This window comes from Zasmidium cellare (genome assembly GCF_010093935.1).
Source record: "Zasmidium cellare ATCC 36951 unplaced genomic scaffold M409scaffold_92, whole genome shotgun sequence".
Classification (NCBI taxonomy): Eukaryota; Fungi; Ascomycota; class Dothideomycetes; order Mycosphaerellales; family Mycosphaerellaceae; genus Zasmidium; species Zasmidium cellare.
The window spans coordinates 1-21,236 of NW_022987036.1; the positions used below are offsets into that span (position 1 = coordinate 1).

Here is a 21,236-nt window from a genome sequence, read left to right on the forward strand (position 1 = left end):
GTACTCGGAGCTCTATATCGCGAGTACTTCGAGAGGCGTTTATACGAACGTTCTACTTAGCTAGGTACCTAGCTATCGTAGCTAAGCTTACTCTTATACTAGTACTCGCTTTAAGGTCCTCTCGAATCGTCTTATAAGGTACTCGCTAAGCTATTCGTTCTTCGATCTAGTTACGCTAGTTTTCGAGTCTAAAGGACGTAGGTATAATAATAGTATACTAAACGATATATATAGTATTTTAAGGTATTTCAGTAGAAAGAATAAAAGTATTAGGACTAAAGGAAACGGAGAAAGAGCAGTAGAAGGTAGGTAAGTACTCGCTTAGCTGAGGTTAAGTAGGTTAAGAGTTTGTTAAGTCTGGCCGACCCTAATCGACCCCTGCTACCCACTAAGCCCCAATTGGTCTGTCCAGCCTCGAACCAAAGTTCCCAGCCGACGTCATCCCTTCTTGGCCACAAATCTCACCCGGTCCTCGCCCGACGACAACGTCCTCACTCGCCACCAAGACATCCATCCACTTCGCCAAGCCATGGAATCCCGTCTTCGGACGACTCAGCGCCCCCCACGATCTTGCACCCGTTGCGCGAGGTCCAAGATCAAATGCGACAAAGCCCTCCCTTGCTTACAGTGTCGTTCTCGTGGGCTTGCTAGTGGTTGCCGAGCGGAGACCGTTCGTTCTCATGGCAGGGTCGTCACGTAAGTAAAGCCCGTGGTGCTATTGCTTTTCAGTAGTGTGGCTGACGAACGCATCAGCGGAGATGTAGCGGACTCCATCCAGCCCAGCTACGAGGACCTCGTCAAGGAAAACGAGAAGTTGCGTCTCGAGATCTCCCGACTGTCCAACCAACAACCACGTGCTGGGACCAGCCGGATCCGACTTATAGGTAAGAACGAGGAACTGCTGTACCAGCGACTAAGGCAGTCACCACGCCGGGAGAGGCTATGGAATATCTCGCAAGTCCAGTTTCCTTCGGAGCAAAGCGTCGACTCGCTACTTCGTCACGGGGCGAACTGGACTTCGTGGTTGCATGGAGCGGTGGATCAGGAGCAGTTTGAGAGCGAAGTTCGTGAGTCCTATACGGCGAGCTCGAAGAGGAGGTTTGAGCTGTTTTCGGACCCTGAAGAATTGGCGTGGCTTGGGATGTTCTTTGCTTATGCTACTGTAAGTTAAATTCTCGATTGATAGAGAGAGAGAGGGAGCTGCCCTGGAGCACGGTCTCGCTGACCAGGGAAAAGGCAAGTCTATTGTTGATGACCGATGCCGAAGCTGAGCGATGCATCTTGCCGCATGGTAAGGCTGGACGATCCATGCAATACCGGTAGCTAACAGACTCTCCCACTTCAGCCAATGTCGTCGCAACCCAGCAGAACTGGTACGACTCCGCACTCTTCTTCCTGCACGAGTCTCAATTCCTCCGCAACCTCCACATCCGCAACGTCCAAACCATCGTCATCCTAGGGACTTGTTTTATCAACTTTGGTGATTTCAACCTCTACTACCACCTATGGGGCTGTGCGCTACGAATGGGCCAGGCTCTGGGGTTGCAGAACCCCAACCAACGACCAGATATGAGTAACATAGGCGTCCGGCTATGGTGGTCCCTCGTCATGAACGACTGGCTTCAAATCCCCCTCCAAGCAGACCACTCAGGCATCGACCGCATAGCAGCCGGCGTCTCCTTCCCTGACTGCAACAACCCATCACCATCAGTCGACAGCCCAGGCCAATACCTCCTGATCCTCTCCAAACTCGCCACCACCCTCCGCCGCCTCCACGAATCAATCTTCTCCATCCAAGACGACTTCACCTTGCTCGCCGCCGCAACCACCACCGTCGACCACGAAATCGCCCTGATCGTTTCCCAACTCCCAGCGTATCTACAGCCCGAATCAAACCCGGCGGACGCGAACGAAGCCCACAAATGGCAGAGAGAGAACCTCTGCATCGTGCTACTCTACTATCGACTCGTCATAAACCGGCCCTCGTGCAACGAACAGAATAACCCCTCAGCCTCCTACACCAACGCCAAAGCAGTGTGTCTCTCCGCCGCGCACGGCATCGTCTCCAGCATCCGCGAGTTCGACACAGGCGATCCCATCACACACCGGCGACTCATCTGGCGAGCATATCTGTCCACGGCCGAAAGAAAGCCCGTTCGTGCTGACCAAAAAGCAGGACATTCCTCCTCCCCGTCTACGGCGCAGCAGCCACCTTGAAGACCACCCCATCCACCGACTGTCGATGCAGCACGACCCATGAATCCGAAGTCGACGATTGTATCGAGTGGTTTGATCGCGCAGCCACGCGGAGCTGTTATGCTGCTTCAGCGACGCAGGCTCTTCGTGACCTTCCATCGTGAGGGCAATGTTTCTCCGTTCTTCTCACCCACTCACGGCCTGGATATCGCTCTTGTTCGAGTGAGTGGCATTCATTTCTTGACGTGATGACGGATGTAGTCCTTCGAGTGTCTAGATACGTTCAATTGGAGGGTCTTGAGGAGCTAAGGGAGGAGGCAGTTGCGTGAATTTCATCGGGCGGTGAAAGTATTGAATTATCACTTCGTCTTCAAGCAAGCTCGAACACTGAACTGATCATGTCCTTTTGAGAGAGAATCGAGAAGCATGGCGAACCGACTCGCTAAGTCCCTGCGTCCGCCCACCTCGCCACCACCGCCGCCGCCGTCGCCACCATGATCTCGGCACAGCCAGCAGTTATATGTAGCTAAAAAGCAACAAGCATGTCCACAGTAATAATTAGAATTACTCCTCTGTTCATTCTCAACCTCCTATATCTACATCAGAAAACCCTATCCATCAATCCAGCTCCACTCCACGCTCTAACCTACTCAAACCCCCATCCAAAAAGAAGAAAGTCAAAGAAAAACCCCGCTCGGTCCTATTCCCAGCTCAATCCGAAACCTCACCATCCCTCCCATCAAAGAACCCCCTCCCCTTCCCCTTCGCTCCCGTAGGCGACTCAATCGCATGTCTAGAAGTCCAAGGCTCAGCCGAAACAGAAGAAGCAAAATGACTCTCCAACCCAAACATCACTTCTCTAGAATCCGCCCTCCCCAAAGTCGGCAAACTCCCTCTAAATCCCAACGTGCTAGTCGAGCTACTCGCATTCCTATGCAAGTAGAACGCACGAACCGGGGAAGGGGTCGAATGCGCGCTGCTGGAAGACGTCCTCATCATGGCGGGCGGAGTGTGCAGCGAGGGGGTCGAGGCCGAGAGATTCGGAAGGTGGCGGTGAGGAGGCCGCGTCGCACCCATCGTCGGACTTTCATCATCACCGCCGCCCATTGTCATCAGCAAAGAATTAGAATCTACATCGTGAGCTCTTCTGTTGTCGTACGCTCTGGTCGGCGGCGTCGCGGGAGCTTCATGTTGGGAGAAAGAGGTGGAAAACGGGTTTCTTTCTAGCTCCAGCTGTGCGGGCCGATGGTTGGGACGCGGCCCTGACCGTCAAGTCGATGCTGCGGCGCCTGGGGGGCGGAATATCGGCTTGCCCTGGTCGTCGGTCTCCTGTCCGTCCTGGTCCTCCTCGCCATCGTCTCTATCGACAGCGACGCCGGACTTGCCCATGGCGTCCGTGTCGTCTGCGCCTTCTACTGCGTTGGTCGGATTCGGTCGAATAGCTTGTGACGTGGCGAGGTTTGCCTCCTGGGATTCTTCGGGCTCGTTCTGTGGTTCTGCTTTGCCCGGCGCATCCTGCGAAGGAAAGTCTCTGTCGCCGTCATCGTCGTTGTCCCCTCGGACAGCTTCAGCGTAGGTCTTCTCATCATCTCCACCCTGTGAGTCCGACGCAGCAGGAGGTTGGTTCTCCTTGTCGTCATCTTCCTCGGTTGCCGCAGCAGTCGACTGTGTACTCTCAGCTGGCCGCTCAGGCTCGGTGACGGTCCTCGTCGCCAGGGAATCTGCCAGATTCTCTTCCTGCTTCCCTCCCGACTCGCTCGCCTGCGAAGGGTTGGACGTCGCCTCCTGCGCCGCAGAATCATTCTTTCCCTCCTCCTTCTCCGGCTCATCCGCAGTCACACTCTCATCCTTGCTCGCAGACTGCAGGTTCTCCCTCGAAGGCTGGTCCATCAACCGCTTGCTCGGACTCTTGCTTGTTCGCTTTGGGCTGTCAGTGCCGGAACCAGAGCCAGAACCAGAACCGTTGACAAACTTGCTAGTCTGCTCCTTGGCTCGCTCAGCAGCCGTTTTGACACGACGTTCGAAAGTTTGCACATGGTCACTAACCCTGCGGTCCCTTCCAAAAGTTCCGTCCTTGATCGACTTCACATCGCGACGCAATTGCTCGTGGATGTCCTTAGCATCCACCTTCTGGAGCTTCGCCTCGGCTGCGATGATCTCGTCCTCTGCCTTCTTGCCAATCTTCTCAACAGTTTCTTCGGTCCTCTCGTGCGCGACATGCCCAGAATCGAGAACCTGTTTTGCAGCGTGAGATGCACGGCGTGGTCGTCCGCGGCCGGTGTATGCCTTGATGAAGAAGCGTCCAAACAGGAATGTCAGCGGTGCCAGATACAGCAAGTTCAGATAGATGGCAAACGCTTCACCAGAGGTGTCAATGCAGTTGACTTTGGTCCAGTCGGTTCGATATCTCGTCTCGAATATCTGCTGCGTCTTCTCGTTGAACTTCTCGATCTTCTCTTCGATGTGCGATGTGATGGGGTCGCCGTAGTTGTCAGTAACACGCTCTGCGATACCCTCCTCGCCGACTGCACGCAAGAGGAGCTTCTTGATCAACGGGATCAAAGTGCCAGTAGCCGCCGCTGGAGATTCGATGACTTTGGAAGCTGTCGAGCTGGCTGCCGATGCAGCAGACGAGGCGCTCGAAGCTGCTTGCTTGACGTAGGAAGCAATCTGATAAGGCGTGGAAACCGGGATGTCGTACTGGATGAAAAGGTGTGCTGCAGCGTAAGAAGCACCCCAGACGAACTGTAAGATCTGCAGAGATGTGAGTAGACGCTTGAGGCGACCTGGCACCTTGACGCCAACTGCAGAGAGGGTAAAGTACGTGTACTGATTAAATGTCAGCCTAATTCTTCCGAGCGTTTTCGTTCCAATACTCACCATCAGTGCGTGAATGAACGAATTGATAAAGACGAACATCCAAATCGGCGGGCTCATGTATCTGATGCCCGCCCACATGCACAGCATCGCACCCGCATGGTGATATGTCTGCAACGTAGCACTCCTCTTGCCCTTGGCCAGAATGATCAACGTATCCAACACCTCGTAGAACTTCGAGACGTAGAACACCCATCCCCAGAAAGCCAGACCTTCGTTCCAAAGCCGACCAAAATCTGAGGGGTCTGGATTGCTGTCATAGCCCAACTTGATCACCGTGTTCTTGACCTCCCAGATGTTGATCGTCGTATTGAACGTCGCCGCATCTCCCAATCCTCGCGGACCATGCAGCTTGCACAGCGCATCTGCAGCACCAGCCAAGCCCGTCTCAGTGTTCAATCCTGGCCAAGTATGCGCAATGGCGCGGCACATGGCCAAGAAGGTCGCGGTCGAGTAGAGCGTGAGGAGGGCATTGTGGACGACAACGAACCACTGAAACCACGGCTGACGCGCAATCCACCAGGGCTTGTGATTCCGCTTTCTGTTGAAGGCATTGAGGGCGAAGACGCTGACAATGTAGATCGTCGCGAATGTTACGGGGATCTCTGGGCGGAGCGCGGCGTGGAAGAGGGTAGGCTCGATGCCGAATGGGGAGCGAAAGGATCGTTCCTTGACGGGCGGAGGCAGTGGGCCTGGTCGCGAGTCGGGCAGGAAGCCAAAGGTGGGCGTGGTGAGGTAGACCTGAGGGCCCGACATGTTGCGAGCTCGTGCCAGTGGTTCTTGAGGGATTGTGAGAGGCGACGCAAGGTGCGCGTTTCAGCCACGCGACAGTGCGCGGATGGGCGTTGGCGTGTTGGCGATGAGGTGAGGCGAGGGCGGGCTGGATCCGAGTTTCGCGACCGACAAGAACAGCTCTATCTCGTGCTGGTGCTCGTCATGATCATCGGGCCGTCGTCATGTTGTTGTCGGTATTGTTGTACGCGGAAAGAGAGGGAAACATGGGCGAAGCGTCGTCGTCGGCGCTTGCAAAAAGTGTGGCTGGTAAAGCTCGTTGGAAGCTGTGCAAAGCTTGGAAATTTGCCGCCTTGTGATGATGTCACGATAGACAACACACTCCCCGAGCGACTGGCCTGGACTGGACAATGACAAGACAAAGCCGCGTTGTTCCGATGGCTGAGTGCAGGCAGAGGAAATGATATAAGGGCGTGTGTAGTCGTAGCCTGGTCGCAATCGAAGCCGTTTTGGTATTATACCATCATATCAACTACTGCTATTACTCCAATCACACAGAACACATTACTCCAAACAACGACCATGTCCGCCCAGAACCACGGAGAAAAGGCCGGCGAAGGCGTCAAAGGCGTCTTCAAATCCATCAACGTACGTCAGAACCTGCATCCTCCTCATCCATCCCCATCTCACATGCTAACACTCGCATCAGGACGTCGGCGAATCTCTCCGAGGCAACATCAACGGCGCCCTAGACGGCTTCGGCGACGCCATCACGGGCAACAACCGCAGCCATGCCCACTCTTCTGGCTTCGGCCACAGCAGCGGATCTTCTGGACTCGGCCACTCAACCAGGTCAACAACCTCTTCCGTCCAGAATGATTCGGAGAAGGTGCGACGAGATCTGAACAAGGGCCTCGATGACGCGGGGAAGAAAGTCGAAAACTTTGTGCATCACCACAAGTAGATTGAATGTGAGAGGAGGGGACGAAGTCATGATTAAACGAGCCTTACGACCTGTGTTTATGAGAGCGTAGACCGAGTATGTTGTAGTATAGCCTTCTGCATCATTGCTTGTATCCTACACTGTGTCCGCAGACAACACTACCCTCCATCTGCATTTCCCGGATCTGTTTTCAAAACTCCTTCTTAGGCGCATCCCCCTCCTCCGCACCCGTTCCATACTTCCTGACCTCCTCCTTCCCAGCAACCCGATCCTTCTCAAAATACTTCACCTCCTCCGCACTCATATTCTTCGCCACCTGATCCGCCTGCCACTTCTTAAAACTAAACCCCACCCCCTCATGACTGTAATCCTTATCATTCGCCTGATCCTTATGATACTTGACCCTGACAAACCCCGCCTCCTCACTCCCCGGCTCCAGCGCCAGGCTCACCAACGCATTAATGGTCGCCGTCTTGGGGATGATTTTGAACGTCCACGACTGTTCGTTCTTGAACTGGATGAGGTCGGGGTCGTTTTTGATGATCTCGTAGCCTTCGTTGTTGCTGGCTTTGAAGAGTCTGGGGAGCGCGAACCATTGGCCGGCCATTTTGTAGCGGTCGTTGGCGTACACGAATTGGTCGTCGTAGACGCAGTCGGGGGTGTAGCGTTCGATGCGTTGGATCGTCGGTTCGCAGGAGTAGAGGGCGATGATGTCGTCGATGAGGGCTTGCCGGGCTGGGGAGAGTGGAAGGGACTTAGAAGGGTCTGGGTGGTAGTCTTCGGTGGTGGAGGTCTGGCGAGGCTCGAATTGCTCGCCTGGGGCTGTGGCGGACGACATTCTGGTGGTGGTGGTTGGCCGTGTTCCGTGGGTGATTCTGGGTGCTGCACTGCGGACGTGGGGAACGGCCGGAACGATGATCTTCTTTGCAATGTTCTTAAGGTAGCGCAAGGTGAAAGGGCGAGCAGAGATGAGAGCTAGATGTATAAGTAGACCCAATACCTTCCTACCTCATTGTCCATTGTCTCGAAATGAAAGCGTTACTGTGACGTGTAGACTTGGCCTTCTCGCACGCGTTGGTCCATATCAACGGGCCATCGAAACACCGAGAGACGCGGCGTGTCGTCTTTGACTGCTTCGACGTGTCTTCACTGATGCAATGGATGCTCTCCTCGAGCGGAAGATGTTGGTCAGAACGTAACCATGACGAGTCGAGCTGAGGTGCAGTTGCTCTCGCAGCACGGACTTTTTCGGCCCGGAAAAGTCTCTTCGAACCTCACCTCTTCCTCTCTCACACACTCTCCATCATCCAAAACATCCGAATGAGTGAACCCAGCGCTTATATGCGCTCAAACCTCTTCTGATCGTATTCAACAACGGTAGTACAGTCGCTTCAAGGAAGCAGAGCCCTTGGCCGGCCGTCCAGCCGATCCTGTGCCCCGACACGTGCCGAATCACTCCAACTTTATTTGCCCTGCCTCAATATACCACTGTAAGCGAGATTCACTTTCGATCAAATTTGTGGAAGCGAAGCTCCATAATTTCCCTTTGAAGCCGGCCCACGGCAAGATACAGCGCGGGCAAGGTAGTATATCTATCGTTTGGAAGTCTTTCTTTCAACTTTTTCACCCGTTCCGACATCTCCAATGGCTCTCCTACTTATCGCCACGGCCTTGCTTGGGTGTGCAGGCGCAGAGTTCAGTCCTTTGCAACATCTTGGAGGCAATAGCCCTTGGTTCGAAGGACCGAACGTCTTTGGCATTGATCCAAGTCCACCGGGAGGATGTGTGGTTGATCAAGCTGCCTTCACGTCTCGTCATGGTTCGAGATATCCTGATCCAGGGGCGTACTATGAGTGGACCAACTTGAGCGCGAAGGCAAGCCAAGCACTTTTGAAAAAGAGTGAAGCTCTCTGACATTCAAGTCCATCTAGATCAATGCCGCAAACTTCCACACCTCTGCACCAGAGCTCGACTTCCTAAAATCATGGAAGCCAGTCCTCAGCCACCCAGAACTCCAAATCTCCCAGCTCTCTCTGGGTGGCTACGCAGAACTCTACGAAATGGGCGTCAACTACCGCTGGGCCTACCCAGACTTCTACACGGAAAACACCCCCTTCGCCCTCTGGGCCAACAAATACAGCACCACCGTCTTCCGCGTCGTCGACTCCGCCCGCCTCTTCGCGCGAGGCTACCTCGGCCCCAACGCCACCACCGCAGGAGAAATCTACTCAATCGAAAGCAAAGACCCGCGCTCCATCGCCAACTCCCTCGCCCCCTCAGACCTCTGCCCCAACTACGAAGACAACGGCGGCGGCGCCAGCGGCACCACCTGGGCGGAGATATACCTCCCACCCATCGTCAACCGCATCAACACCCTCCTCCACGGCCTGCATTTCAACTCCTCAGACGTCAACATCTTCCCCTACCTCTGCGGTTTCGAGACCCAAATCGCCGGCAAGCGCAGCCCGTGGTGTGACGTCTTCACTGATGACGAGATTCTGCAATACGAGTACGCCCAGGATCTCCGCTACTGGTACGGCACAGGCCTCGGCACGGATCTGGAGAAGAATATGATGCTGCCGTTCCTCACGGCGCTCGTGCAGCGCTTCGTCGATGGGCCGAATGCCACGTATCCATCAAATACGTCGTCGTCGTCTTTCCACCCGAACCCTTTGATAGCGACCTTCACCAATGACGGCCAAGTCAACCAGCTCGCTGCCGCGCTTGGCGTTTTCGACAATGAAGCGCAACTTCCTGCCACACATATCCCTCACAACCGCCTCTTTCGCGCCAGTAGAATCAGTCCCATGCGCGGCACGATCGGTTTCGAGCGCTTGAACTGCGGTCGGAAGGGACTTTTCATGCGTATTAAGCTGAATAATGCCGTCTATCCCGTTGCGAACTACCAGGATGGACCGGGACGAAGCTGTGGATTGGAGAAGTATAAGGGTCTGGTGGCGGAGAAGATGAAGCGGTTCGGGGACTTTGAAGTAGCTTGTGGAGTTGCGAACTCAAGTGTCGTGCCACCTGGGACGGAGAGGACGTTCTTGACGGACGTGGGGCTGCCGTTCGAGGAGGTTCGTGCGCCGTAGAAGTCGCAGGTATGTAGTGTTGCTGATGCCAATCCCGTTATCTACTGTCTGTTTGTGCACTGGTGTCTTTGTTCTAATGCTTCTTTGTAAGCCTCCAGCACTCAGCAATCTTGGAACTGCCAAATACTGATGGCCTGCGTCACGTTAGCCTGGCGGGCCCCCTTGGCCCGCACGGATACTACGGTCTGTGAAGAATGTATACCTTTGGCCAATCGGTGGCAATAGGGTCGGGGCTCGTGCTCGATCGGTCGAGGAGGGTGGAGGGCGCGGAGGAAAGGAGGGCTCGCGGGGTCGGTCGGTCGTTCGCTCGCTCGTACCAGGAAGGACATGCATCATGTGTTTCCACGCGCAGTGCAGCAACCGAAACTGGGGGGCCTGGTAGTCGAGCTAAGCTGCAATAAAGCGAAGAGCAAAACAGCCTAGCCGCTGCGACTCCACGGAAACATCCACAGAGACCCAAGCCAGCACAATCCGAGTTTCGGCGCGGCGACAAGAGCGGTCAGCGATCTCACAACCTCCGCCTCTGCCGGGGGCGCCGGACGGCGAAGGCCCTCGCCTCTGATTGCACTGGTGTCGCGCTTCCGTGCGAGCGTTCAGTAGGTCCGACTGAGCCAACGACGTCTGGTACGCTACACTACGGCGCTCCCGCCGAGGCGGCCAGGGAACCACGGACTCGAGCTGATGCTGGATATCCTTTTCTTCGAGGCGGTCGTATTCGTCGCTCAGTTCCCTGGTTGCGCCTCGACGGAATCCTGCAACTGCAAATGCATCCCTTCTGGTGGCGAGCGATGCGCGGTCGAGGTCGAGTAGGCGTCGATGGGGTCGGCTGTGGTAGTCAGCAAAGCGCGAGTGTCTTTCAGATGAGATGCGACAGACCTGAGGTGTATGAGGTTGGTGGGGGTAGAGTCGACGGGTTAGAAGTGGTGCAAGAAAGAAGTGGAAGGATATTGACGTCGAGGCGGATGGTGGCTGCAGGTGGGGAGAAGATTGAATAAATAATCTTTAAACGCACAGACCTCTTCGCTAAGAATTTCGCGTCCAATCACCGTCGGCGTTGCCTGCCCAAATATTCACTCGCGGGAAAGCGGATCGCGCCAGCACGTGGTCATCCCGCTTGCAAAACACCACACAATTTTGAGCGCTTCCCCGTTTCAGCCAACACGTCGCAAGTGCATTCGACATCTCCATTGCACCTCGTCACGCCTGGAAAAATCAGGGCAAGTAGGTGTGATCCGTTTGTTAAAACTGCATTAATCAGAACTAACATTCGCACAGCTCAGGCCGTCGGGCGAGATCAAGGAATCATGTAGGTCAAAGTGACGGGCGAACCTCATGCCCAGGCTTCGGACGCCGCGCGCGTAACGGTGAGCTTAGATGGACTCGCGAATTTGTTCAGGCGACTGACGAGGCATAGATTCTGGAGAAGCAGGTGTCGAGGCTCGAAAAGGAGCTCGCACGGTGTAAACTGGAGAAGCGTCAGGCCAATTACCGCTTCAGCTCGCAATCTGAGGCACTCGACGAAGTAACGACGGAGAGAAACTCTCTGCAGGATCAAGTGCGGATGCTTCGAAAGGCCGAAGGCGATCATCACACACTCTACGTCAACAACGCCACTGCCGTCGCGAACTTGAAGATGAGTGGGCGACAGAACATCATCCTCGATGCTGGCAGGAAGAAGCTGGCGAGGCGGGACACTTCAGCACTGGCTTTCGCATTGGTGATCGCACGCACAGCTCAGGAAAGCGAGCAGAGATTCTGCCGGATCAAACAGCTCGAGGCGGATAATGACCGCCTCTTGAAGGAGGCCAGCATGGATTGCCGCAAGCTCAGTGACCAAGGCACCCAGATCAGCGATTACAAGGAGCAGTTTCAGCAGATGTTCAGAGAGAAGGAGCAGGCCAAAGAGGAGCTTGCCTGGGTCAAGGCTCGCGCCCAGGAGAAAGACAGAGTGTTCCAGAACCTCAAGAAGGAGAATGCACAAACGGAAAAGGCGCTCAAAGACCAGTACACCTTGGGTCACAAGCACAGCGCCGAAATTTCCAAGCAGAATGCCGAGATCTCCAAGCAAAATGCGGAGATTCGCAAGCAAAAGGAGTGGCTCAATCAGTTGAACGGCATGGGCTGGGTGCATGAAGACGGATCGCTCTGTGACAGAAAGCCGAAGTGGATGAAGCATTGAGGAGCTGCTATTGCTGTTCTTTGGATGTGGTCGAGATGGAAGCCTTCCTTGGCGGTTTTGTAAGTCGTTACAGGACATGGAATGGTTGCGATTGCAAGTATGGGGCAGTTCCACACTTTGTGGGACATCTGACGGGCTCACTCGTCTTTGTGTTGATTCTTTGTTTAGAGTGCTGTACCTGTACCAAATCAGGGGTTCTCCGCCGCCTTGAGCCCACACTGTCATTTCATTGTGATTGCACTGAATGGCCTAATCCCCCTTTCTGGAGCACCACGTTATCTGCCGCTGCTATGTGACTAGCTATGAAACTGCAGACCCGGGGACAGTTCGCAGTACTGCTACAATCCAGGTAAAAACGACACGAATGGAACCACCAAGAAAACAAATCTCGAGCTTTTCATTACTTTTCCTGTAAGTTACCGGCGGCTGGTCTCTATCAACGGCGTACAGACTTTTCTCATGGGCTATCAGTCAGCCAAACCCTTCACTAGCACACTGCATCCAATCCTGTGTCTCTTCTTCGTTCCGCTGTAAGTTCAAACCTCAGACCAATTAGGTCTGCACCTAATTCGCGATGCTGCCACACCCTCATAAAGAATCACTTCCCATGTTAAACCATCAGTCGCTGTCAACATAGTCATCATCGTCCTCCTCCTCCCCCTCCTCTTCCTCTGTATTGTCCTCAACTTGATCCTCGTCTTCAACATCGTCCTTGACGTCGCCAGCAGCACCGTCCTCGAGGTCATTAGCCTCTTCTACGTTGTCAACGCCACCCATTCTCTCGTCCAAGCCATCGGCGATCGATGCCGTGACTTTCTGCAGAAGGTCTTTCAGCTCCGTCAGCTGCACGATGCGTTCCGACAAAACCTTCTGCATGGTCGCAACATCTGCTTGACCTGAACCATTTCGCTGGGTCTGGCGCACGAGTCGCGCTTCCAATGACTTCTTCTCTGCAAGAAATCTCATCACCCCAGCCTTCACCATAATGAATGTGTTCAACAAGTCCCCTGAGACTATGTCGTCGTGAGGCTCTTCGATCTTGTCCTGCTCGTCGAACATTCCCTTCAGCGTGTGGCCAATCCAAGCAAGCTCTTCCCTGTAGTGCCGGACGAAGTGGAACCAGCAGCGCATATTCATTTCGCTGCCTGTGTCTCCGGATTCGTATTCCGCCTTGGTCTCCTCGTACGAAATGCGGGACTCAGCGAGCTGCTTGAGCATACCGATTACCTCCGCCTCGACATCTTCAAGGGCGCGACGGAGTTCTTCATAGGACTTCACATTCTTCTTGGCTGTTTTGTACTTCACGAAAATGGTCTCTTTGCGCTGCAGTTTGGGTCCCACCCGCTCTGCGTTCTGTGCCTCTTGAGCGCGAGCTAGCGCATTGGCATACGTCTGCTCTGCATTCGGAACGAGCGCAAGGAGCCTATTGATCTCCTCGTTGATGGGAATGATCCGCATACGGTGTGCCAGCAAGTCACGCATCTCTTGAGTATCTGGTCGTGGTATCTTCCCGTCGACTGCAGTGAAGCCTTCCATTCGAGGGTCCAGCTCTGGAAGAGCGCGATGCGGCTTCTTGTGCTTGATGTTGGTCTCCTCCCATGTCTTCGTCTTGTATCGCCCGTTGTGCTTGACACTGTAATAGTGTCGAAGGCACTCCCACCGGTTGCGGTCAGTCACTTGCTGGGCAATGAGTTCGAAGTCTTTGGGGTGGCGCTTGAAGGCGATGGCGAACTGGAGATGTTCCTCGACTGTGAAAGCGTACAAGATCTCGTCGAAGTCGAACGCAAATGGGACGTCGTCTGGGTGGATCAATCGAGGTTGCCGTCGGCGTGGTTGTGGTGGAGACTGCTCGCGCTCATCCTCACCGCTCAGCGAGTCTCTCCGGGGGCGCCACATGTTGTCGCGCGTGTCTGACATGTTGGCGGTGATCCGACGCGATTGAGGGCGACAGTGGTCGTGATGGCGTGCGCAGTATGTAATGACAGAAAGGAGGCCGGGGAGCTGTGTTGGAGAGGGGTTAGACACGGAAATTTTGAAATGGCGATGCTGCGACAAGGTGCCATGGCAACGTCCGTGCGCGGCCCTTCACGTCCATTCACTTACCGCGCAAAGGCGTGACGTATGACGCGCGCATTCACGCGTTCACTTCAACACGAACTCAGCTTTGCCAGCCTGTCTCCCCAACTCCTGCTGGACCTAATATGGAAAGCTTTGGCATTGCCAGTGACGCTACATTCACTTAGGTGGGGCGCACAGCGCGCTAGCGCGCCACCATATGCTCGCGGCGCACAGGCTCCTACTACATTCAGCATAGCATAACGAGTCAAAACATGCGGAGTATGCTCTATCTTCGCAGCATCGCGACTTCAGCTTTCCATGATGAAGGCGTCCAGTCGCCTCAGCCTTGCAAGTCCTACTCATTAGGCCCTAAACGTGGTATTGGGCTGATACAAGGGCACCATGTCTTTCTCATTGATACTATGAAGAAGGTATGTGAGTCTATTGTGAGCCAACTCTCTCAGCATGCTAATTGCGACGCTGCAATAGCCTTCTGGGGACATGTTAGTTTGAGGAAAGCGTGTCCATAGAATTCCAAATGATTAAAACATGTTTTATCGTTGAAATGAACTGATAATATGGAGATATTGTGTTGCGCGCTGGTCGACTGAGCAATCGTGTTATCTCTAAAGGACATAGAAGGCTTCTGCCAAGAACACATGAGACTGTACAAATGCATACCTCCTTTTGCGCTCAGCTCTGCATGCCGACGAGCACATCTGCGTATTCGTTTATATCTGAATACGACCAAGACCTATTCTTGTCGATGCTTGTCGACAGGGTGGCTGCTCGGCGCCGAGTCCGCTGTGAGACAGCTTGCTTACCACACAATTTGTAAGGTCGAGTGTCAGTGCGCCCCTGACACTTAAGAGCTTGCACATCGGCACCTTCTTCTACGAGATTCACATTCCAGCGAGCGAACCGTTCGATCGAAATGTCTTCATCCGAGAAATACGCACAAGCTGGAGTTGCAAGTGCTCGGCAGAGGAAAGGAGTGGCTGATGCCCAGTTTGCTGGGCGCCTTGGCGGGAACCAGGAGTTCATCGCAGATGTCAACGACGAAGATGCTCAGAGTCTACTTAAAAAGCAGCCAGATGCTGTAAGTGGGACATTTGGTTATACTGGCCTTAAGCTAATAAACTGCCGCTAGGCGCCATTGACGAGCATAACGCAATCATTCGACCTCCGAGGCTTTCTCGTCCCGAACCTATGGAAAATGGCATTTCTTGAAGGATGGGGTAAGTCGCAAAATGTGCATGCAAGTAACGAGCTCACGATTGCAGGAACGTTTCTCCTCGTTTTCAGTCTCGGTGCAGCTGCGACAGGATTGACCGCGGTTGACGCCACTCCGCTTGCTATAACGTGGTCTGCGGCATTGATCAACTTCCTGGGGCTTGGAATTTTCACCTTTTGCTTAGGACCAGTAACAGGAGCACATATGAGTAATGATTTCTGTCTCTGCGAAGATAATTGCTGACAACTTCAGATCCCACCATTACGATGACTACCTTCTTCGTGGGCCTCACCACTTTGCCTCGAGCCATACTTTACATTATATCCCAAGTCGTTGGAGCGGTTATTGCAGGATATTGGTTGAGACTTGGCTTGGGCGACGAATGGTACTTTCCAAAGGCGAGTGCTTATCATACATAATGCAACCAGCGAACTCTGACAGAGCTCAGGGCGTTATACCCGGTTGCACAGTCGATCCAAACGTCGTCTCGCCTGGCCAACTATTCGCATTGGAGCTTGTATTTTGCCAACTTCTGATCTTCCTCGCGATCGGCGTGGGCCTTGATCCAAGGCAAGGCAAAGTCTACGGACCAGCGTTCGGTCCAGTCTTGGTCGGCATAACTTTGGGATTCGGGGCCTTGACTTCGTCCCTTGTGAAGCCAGGATATACGGGAATGTGTAAGTTAACTTGCGGACGACATGAAAGAGTATTGCTTCTAATTCTCTCAAGCTGCAAACCCTGCACGTTGCCTTGGGCTCATGGCAGCCAAGAATGAGTTCCAGTATCATTACGTCCATTGGCTCGGACCGCTGACAGCGTCGATATTGAACGGTGTCATCTACGTTCTGGTACCGCCGTGGGAGCGAGAGGAGTTTTTTTCTTTCGCTAAAATGCGAAGCGCCTTCTCCAAGTCTCACACCGTCTGAAAGCACAGCCTTGTTCACAGTCAAGCACCTGGTACTGAAGGCCTTGAGGCAGCAAGATGATATCAGAGACCGAACATCTTTCCTGCGCTTGGAAATGTGAAGAAATGTGAGGGTGTCGAGTAAGAGCACGTTGCAGGTTCCCTTTCGTTCGTGCTGCTTGATGTAGATTAGCCTCCCAATTAGATTTCGGAAGATTTAAGTTCACTCCTGCCTACTTGAAATAAAGCTATGACCTACGGTCCCATATCAAGCAACCGTCTAGACATGCCAATGGCTTAGTCAACATTTGTGAGTTTGTACTAATGGTTTCTGACGACGGACTCAGGCAACGCAAGGAGCCCGGCTTGCCATGTGGCCATGACGCAGGCTCAAAACCATATTTAAAATAATTTTCAACTCAGCCACGCTCTTCGAAACCACCAAACACACCTTACAACAATTCCACCATGCCAAGCCAACTATATGAGATACTGAAGGAAACTGCGACGGCACATGTCCGGGCATATTCGAGTCCAAAGCACTGGGATGCGGACGCAATCTGGCCCCTTCGAACATCCGACTGCGTGCACTACCTGCATCCTATAGAGTCAATTCCACCACCTTTCAACGAACCTATCAGAGAGGAGCAACATCGGCATTTCATGGCCTTTTTCGGCGATTGCATGTCTCGGTGCCAATTCGACATACTGGACATGGCTGTGGACGAAGAAAGGCGAATCGTGGTCACTACACTTCAAGCGACATACGACTTCAAAGCTGTTGGAGACGAGCCAGAGGTTAAGGATTGGACGGCGCAATATGTGTGGCTAATTGAGATGGAGGAGACTGGCAGGAAGATTAAGCGAGTGGAGGAATTCATGGATGCTCAGAGGCTGCTAGGATTTGCAGCTACCAGGGCCCACAAGTACCAAGACGCTATGAAGAAGATGTAAGGATGTTCTTGTTGTTGGGTCAATCAACCGCAAGTAACGATCGGAGATAGAGAAAGATGAGGTATACAGAACCGCGTTTCGATCCTCGTCTTCTTTCGTCTGTTCTTCCACCGACCATGCAATCGATGAAACCGCATTCGACACAATATCTCCCGCTTTCATCACCGCGACTGTGGCAGCAGAGATAATACATCTTTTATCATGTCTCAAACGATGTGTGCTTCTTCCCACGGCGCTGCGTGGGCCCCTTTACATCGATGGCCTCTCACGACGAGCAAGCCGTCAACCTGCTTCAATACTGATTCCATTTTATCCGCCTGATTCATTGGAACCAGCTGATCCTCCGCACTTTGATCAATCAGCACCACTTTCGAAATCTCTTGTCTTTGCATCCTCTCCTGCAACTGTTTGGGATGCAACCTGGCAGGGCTTGCAGTCCACCAGTGAGCCTCATCGCTTCCAAATGCATGACTGATCAGATCTTGTAGACACCAGCGAGATGATCGTGTGAGGTGCCAAGATCGTAAACAAGATTTGGAAGATCGTAGAGTCCATTCAGACCAATCAAGGCTGCGGGTGTGGGTGGCCGGCCTACATCGTTACTCCAATGCTGTGGCGGTAGGAGGATTGCCTGAAACGCCAGGCAAGCGCCTGCGCTATGCCCGGTCAGCATATAAGAATCGTCATCGAGGCCCGCGGATCGAAGGAAATGAAAGGCATGAAGGATGTCCGAAACATGCATTGGATGTGTGGCATTTCGAGAAGGATCATCTTGATCGCCTTTGACAGGATCGTAAGGAAGACTCGGATGACTTGGGAATGGAGACAATGTGTAGTCGATAGACACAATGCCTTCGATGGAAAGTTTCTCCTCTGCAAATACAATGGGTGCATGCGCCTCAATCGAGCTTGAGCGAAGGAGAGGGTCTCGCCAGGCGCCACCATGGATATGGACGTGCCAGACAGGCAAGCTTTCTCTGTTCTGAGGGTGCGGCAACTTCGTGAAGGGCTTCCCAGCAAGATGACTGAAAGTCTCTGTCCGACGAAGATAAATGTTGAGATTCTGTCGAGCGTTTGCGTCGGTAACGTGGGGAATGTTTCTGGCCACAATTGCTGGCGTTCGTCGAGCCTCGTTTGGAGAGGTCAGATCCTCCAGTTGCCAGATGGCCTTAGACGTTGCCATGATTTCACAGCTGGACGGCTTGTCGAAAGTAGGTAAACAACACCTCAACCTAGTCAAGCAGCTGTGGTGAAAGTCACAGAACGATGCTCGCCTCCGTGACCAGATCGCGGCGCTTCGATACTAGGCCTAACCCACCAACACGAGCTAAGACTTCTCCATCAAACCACCAGATGTGGTCCAGATGCAGTTCGTCAAACCAAATGCAGCGCTAAAGAACTTCTCAAAGCTGGTGGCGCATGCCATTGTATCGGCCGAAAGCTCGCGCCCGGGAGCTTCATCAACTCTTTAGCTCAGCCTGCTTGAGCCTTTTCTACTGGCCGGTGTATTCCAGCTCTTTCCACGTTAGGATTAGTTCCAATCACTCCTTCCTGTCTGGGTTATGCTCTTCTCATAATACTGGTTTCAGCTGAATTGTGCCCGCCTGACGATTACCTAGACTAATTCTGAAAGACATGACCAAGACGATCGGCGCTCTTTAGTAAGCTATCGTAACATTCGACTAAGCAAGAGGACCGTGCTAGGCAGCCAAGAGTGGCTTTGAGTCGTGGAACGCGAGGAAGAGGATATTGAAAGCTCTGTACATGATCTTTGTTTTAACGACAACCTTTCTGTAGCAGGAATGAGACGTCGTTACTGGCGAGGAACTATTAGTACTACGGCATTGGTGAGAAGGAACCGCAACCGCATCACAATCACTGGCTGCTTTTGGCGAGAAGAAGAACTCTTATCAAGAGATTATTGCACAGAAGGGACCTTGGAACGTTTGAACCAGGTATATACAGTGCCTATGACCTATGGACAGAAGACAACCTTGAAGTCAGTCTTCCCCTTGTAGCAGACGGTATCAGCAGGCGATCCATCCTTTATCTGGTCAGGATTGGTCCAGCCTTGATCCAGTGGGCACGACCACGGAAAGCAAGTTTTGGCGAGACAGGTCCTGCTGCCTTTGCCATTCGGAATGGGATAGGCTCCGATGCCAATATCCTTGTCACTTCCTTCCATCACCGAGAGATTTTAAGCCGTGCCATCTTGACCCATGTAGTTGCTATACCCGAACTCAAACAGAGCCTGATGATTCCACTGCGCTGCAGTACCCCACTCGGCATGCCCTGAGAGACGCATACCGAGAGCGCTGTAGGGGGCTTGAATCACCTTGTGCCCCCTCGGTGAAATGTTGCTTGGTGTAGACTTTTGCACCATTTGGAAGTCGGCTGTGATCTGATAGAGAGCGATCTGCTTTGGGAATGGGCAATTGTTCCAGACGTGGATGTTGAATGTGTCATCGCCGCGTGCCGCTACGGAGTTGTACTGATCAGTTGGTGCGGATGTAACAAAAGCCGCCAGAGTAGCGAGGACCAGCCCCTTTGCTTGCATTGTATATATAAGCGAGTGTGTCGTAAGTGTTGAAGAAATAAATGACTAATAACGTCTCTCCCTTCGTGCAGGGACGCACGGTGTGCAGGGACAGCAAAGCTACTGTGGCTTGCACTTTCTTTTGAAGCCGTCTATTAGCCACACTACCTGTAGCGGACATCGAAGCTGACTCCCACGTCTTATGTAATAGCACATGTCGTCCTTAGCCCAGCCTCTTAAAAAGATAGGGGTATAACAAGCTAATTATGTGTAGCGAGACGTATCCTCTTTATAAAGCCTTCTCCCCGTTAAATTCGCTTTATTCTTCCTATTTAATACGTTAATTTATTCGTTACTTTACGACTTATTATAGAAAGGTATCCCTCTATTCTAGCTAGCGATTATACTATCTCCTTACGGCTAAATATAGATAATTTCTATAAAGCGATTATATTATTCTATACTATATTATTATTCCGCTACTTATAAAACCGATTTACCTACTTCCGTCGACGTTTCTACTAAGCTAGTTTCCTCCTAAGATCGCTACGAGAAAACTAGGATCGGAGAAGTTAAAAAGAAATAATAGTAGAAAGTTAGGTCTCGCGATATAGGACGAGAGTTAGGGCCGTTTTTAACTTTTTATATAGAGGTAAGTATACGTTCTAGGCTATTTATACGAGCGTACGGCGGGAACTATTAATTACGATAGTTTTAGAGCGCCCGTAGGAGTATTCCCTCTACTTTCTCCTTTTTACTCTAGGTTCTATAGAGGATAGTAAAGTTATTAACCTAGCTAAAGGTCGATATATACTCGGGACTTTATACTTTCTTATACCCTTATAGCGCCTATACGAATATCTCTTCTACCTCCTCTATTTTACTCTACCTAGCGAAAAGAACCGTAAAGTTACTAACCGTATAGAGGGTCGATATATACTCGGGACCTACTACTTTCTCGTACCTTCGTAGCGCTCGCTAGTATATCCTCTCTACCTCCTCTATTTTACCCTAGGTTCTATAGAGGATAGTAAGGTTATTAACTATACCGAGGGTCGATATATACTTAGGACCTCCTACTTTCTCGTACCCTCGTAGCGCTCGCTAGTATATCTTTTCTACCTCCTCTATTTTCCCCTAGGATTCGTAGAGAATAGCGAGGTTATTAACCGTACTAAGGGTCGATATATACTCGGGACTATAGGCCTATTACGGATCGAAGTAGAGTACGTATAGGCTCCCTAGGATCGACGTACGTAACCGCTCTCTCGCTCTATTAAAAGAGCGATAGAGTACTCTCCCTTTTACCTTATAGAGCGTAGAGTAATACGCTTCTCCTTTATTATATAGGAACGATATTATAGTTTATATAATAGCGTTTAACTTACTATTTAATCTTACTATTTAGTTTATAATTATACCTAAACCTCTACTTTAAAATTATCTTAGTAGTCTACCGACTCTCTCCTTTTAACGAGCTCTAACTAAGAACTTAAGCTTAGTACCTATACTAAGTAAGATTCTAGGATTA

General features: G+C 52.3%; 11 protein-coding genes across 11 annotated transcripts; 5 read left to right on the plus strand and 6 right to left on the minus strand.

The window, feature by feature from the left end:
• Positions 1–529: 529 nt before the first annotated feature.
• Positions 530–2,217, plus strand: M409DRAFT_38257 (uncharacterized protein; the record flags this gene model as incomplete). The annotated part of the gene is made up of 4 exons (XM_033810892.1): positions 530–696; positions 754–1,162; positions 1,237–1,291; positions 1,346–2,217. The coding sequence occupies 4 exons, from the start codon at positions 530–532 to the stop codon at positions 2,215–2,217; spliced, it is 1,503 nt and encodes a 500-aa protein (XP_033659305.1).
• A 690-nt stretch (positions 2,218–2,907) lies between these two features.
• M409DRAFT_61667 (uncharacterized protein) lies at positions 2,908–3,303 on the minus strand (the record flags this gene model as incomplete). The annotated part of the gene is made up of 1 exon (XM_033814833.1): positions 2,908–3,303. One exon carries the CDS (start codon positions 3,301–3,303, stop codon positions 2,908–2,910), a length of 396 nt encoding a protein of 131 aa, XP_033659306.1.
• A 162-nt stretch (positions 3,304–3,465) lies between these two features.
• Positions 3,466–5,829, minus strand: M409DRAFT_71655 (uncharacterized protein; the record flags this gene model as incomplete). The annotated part of the gene is made up of 3 exons (XM_033819267.1): positions 3,466–3,861; positions 3,898–5,025; positions 5,077–5,829. The coding sequence occupies 3 exons, from the start codon at positions 5,827–5,829 to the stop codon at positions 3,466–3,468; spliced, it is 2,277 nt and encodes a 758-aa protein (XP_033659307.1).
• A 558-nt stretch (positions 5,830–6,387) lies between these two features.
• Positions 6,388–6,769, plus strand: M409DRAFT_61669 (uncharacterized protein; the record flags this gene model as incomplete). The annotated part of the gene is made up of 2 exons (XM_033814834.1): positions 6,388–6,453; positions 6,515–6,769. 2 exons carry the CDS (start codon positions 6,388–6,390, stop codon positions 6,767–6,769), a joined length of 321 nt encoding a protein of 106 aa, XP_033659308.1.
• A 169-nt stretch (positions 6,770–6,938) lies between these two features.
• M409DRAFT_61670 (uncharacterized protein) lies at positions 6,939–7,586 on the minus strand (the record flags this gene model as incomplete). The annotated part of the gene is made up of 1 exon (XM_033814835.1): positions 6,939–7,586. One exon carries the CDS (start codon positions 7,584–7,586, stop codon positions 6,939–6,941), a length of 648 nt encoding a protein of 215 aa, XP_033659309.1.
• An 806-nt stretch (positions 7,587–8,392) lies between these two features.
• M409DRAFT_71657 (uncharacterized protein) lies at positions 8,393–9,840 on the plus strand (the record flags this gene model as incomplete). Its single annotated transcript, XM_033819268.1, has 2 exons — positions 8,393–8,648; positions 8,714–9,840. The coding sequence occupies 2 exons, from the start codon at positions 8,393–8,395 to the stop codon at positions 9,838–9,840; spliced, it is 1,383 nt and encodes a 460-aa protein (XP_033659310.1).
• A 2,797-nt stretch (positions 9,841–12,637) lies between these two features.
• Positions 12,638–13,936, minus strand: M409DRAFT_31068 (uncharacterized protein; the record flags this gene model as incomplete). The annotated part of the gene is made up of 1 exon (XM_033810183.1): positions 12,638–13,936. The coding sequence occupies one exon, from the start codon at positions 13,934–13,936 to the stop codon at positions 12,638–12,640; it is 1,299 nt and encodes a 432-aa protein (XP_033659311.1).
• Positions 13,937–15,011: 1,075 nt separating this feature from the next.
• M409DRAFT_71658 (uncharacterized protein) lies at positions 15,012–16,237 on the plus strand (the record flags this gene model as incomplete). The annotated part of the gene is made up of 5 exons (XM_033819269.1): positions 15,012–15,176; positions 15,228–15,519; positions 15,564–15,713; positions 15,755–15,988; positions 16,041–16,237. 5 exons carry the CDS (start codon positions 15,012–15,014, stop codon positions 16,235–16,237), a joined length of 1,038 nt encoding a protein of 345 aa, XP_033659312.1.
• Positions 16,238–16,683: 446 nt separating this feature from the next.
• On the plus strand, positions 16,684–17,169 carry M409DRAFT_31070 (uncharacterized protein; the record flags this gene model as incomplete). The annotated part of the gene is made up of 1 exon (XM_033810184.1): positions 16,684–17,169. The coding sequence occupies one exon, from the start codon at positions 16,684–16,686 to the stop codon at positions 17,167–17,169; it is 486 nt and encodes a 161-aa protein (XP_033659313.1).
• Positions 17,170–17,375: 206 nt separating this feature from the next.
• M409DRAFT_71659 (uncharacterized protein) lies at positions 17,376–18,352 on the minus strand (the record flags this gene model as incomplete). The annotated part of the gene is made up of 2 exons (XM_033819270.1): positions 17,376–17,618; positions 17,660–18,352. The coding sequence occupies 2 exons, from the start codon at positions 18,350–18,352 to the stop codon at positions 17,376–17,378; spliced, it is 936 nt and encodes a 311-aa protein (XP_033659314.1).
• A 792-nt stretch (positions 18,353–19,144) lies between these two features.
• Positions 19,145–19,726, minus strand: M409DRAFT_71660 (uncharacterized protein; the record flags this gene model as incomplete). The annotated part of the gene is made up of 2 exons (XM_033819271.1): positions 19,145–19,347; positions 19,387–19,726. 2 exons carry the CDS (start codon positions 19,724–19,726, stop codon positions 19,145–19,147), a joined length of 543 nt encoding a protein of 180 aa, XP_033659315.1.
• Positions 19,727–21,236: the final 1,510 nt, after the last annotated feature.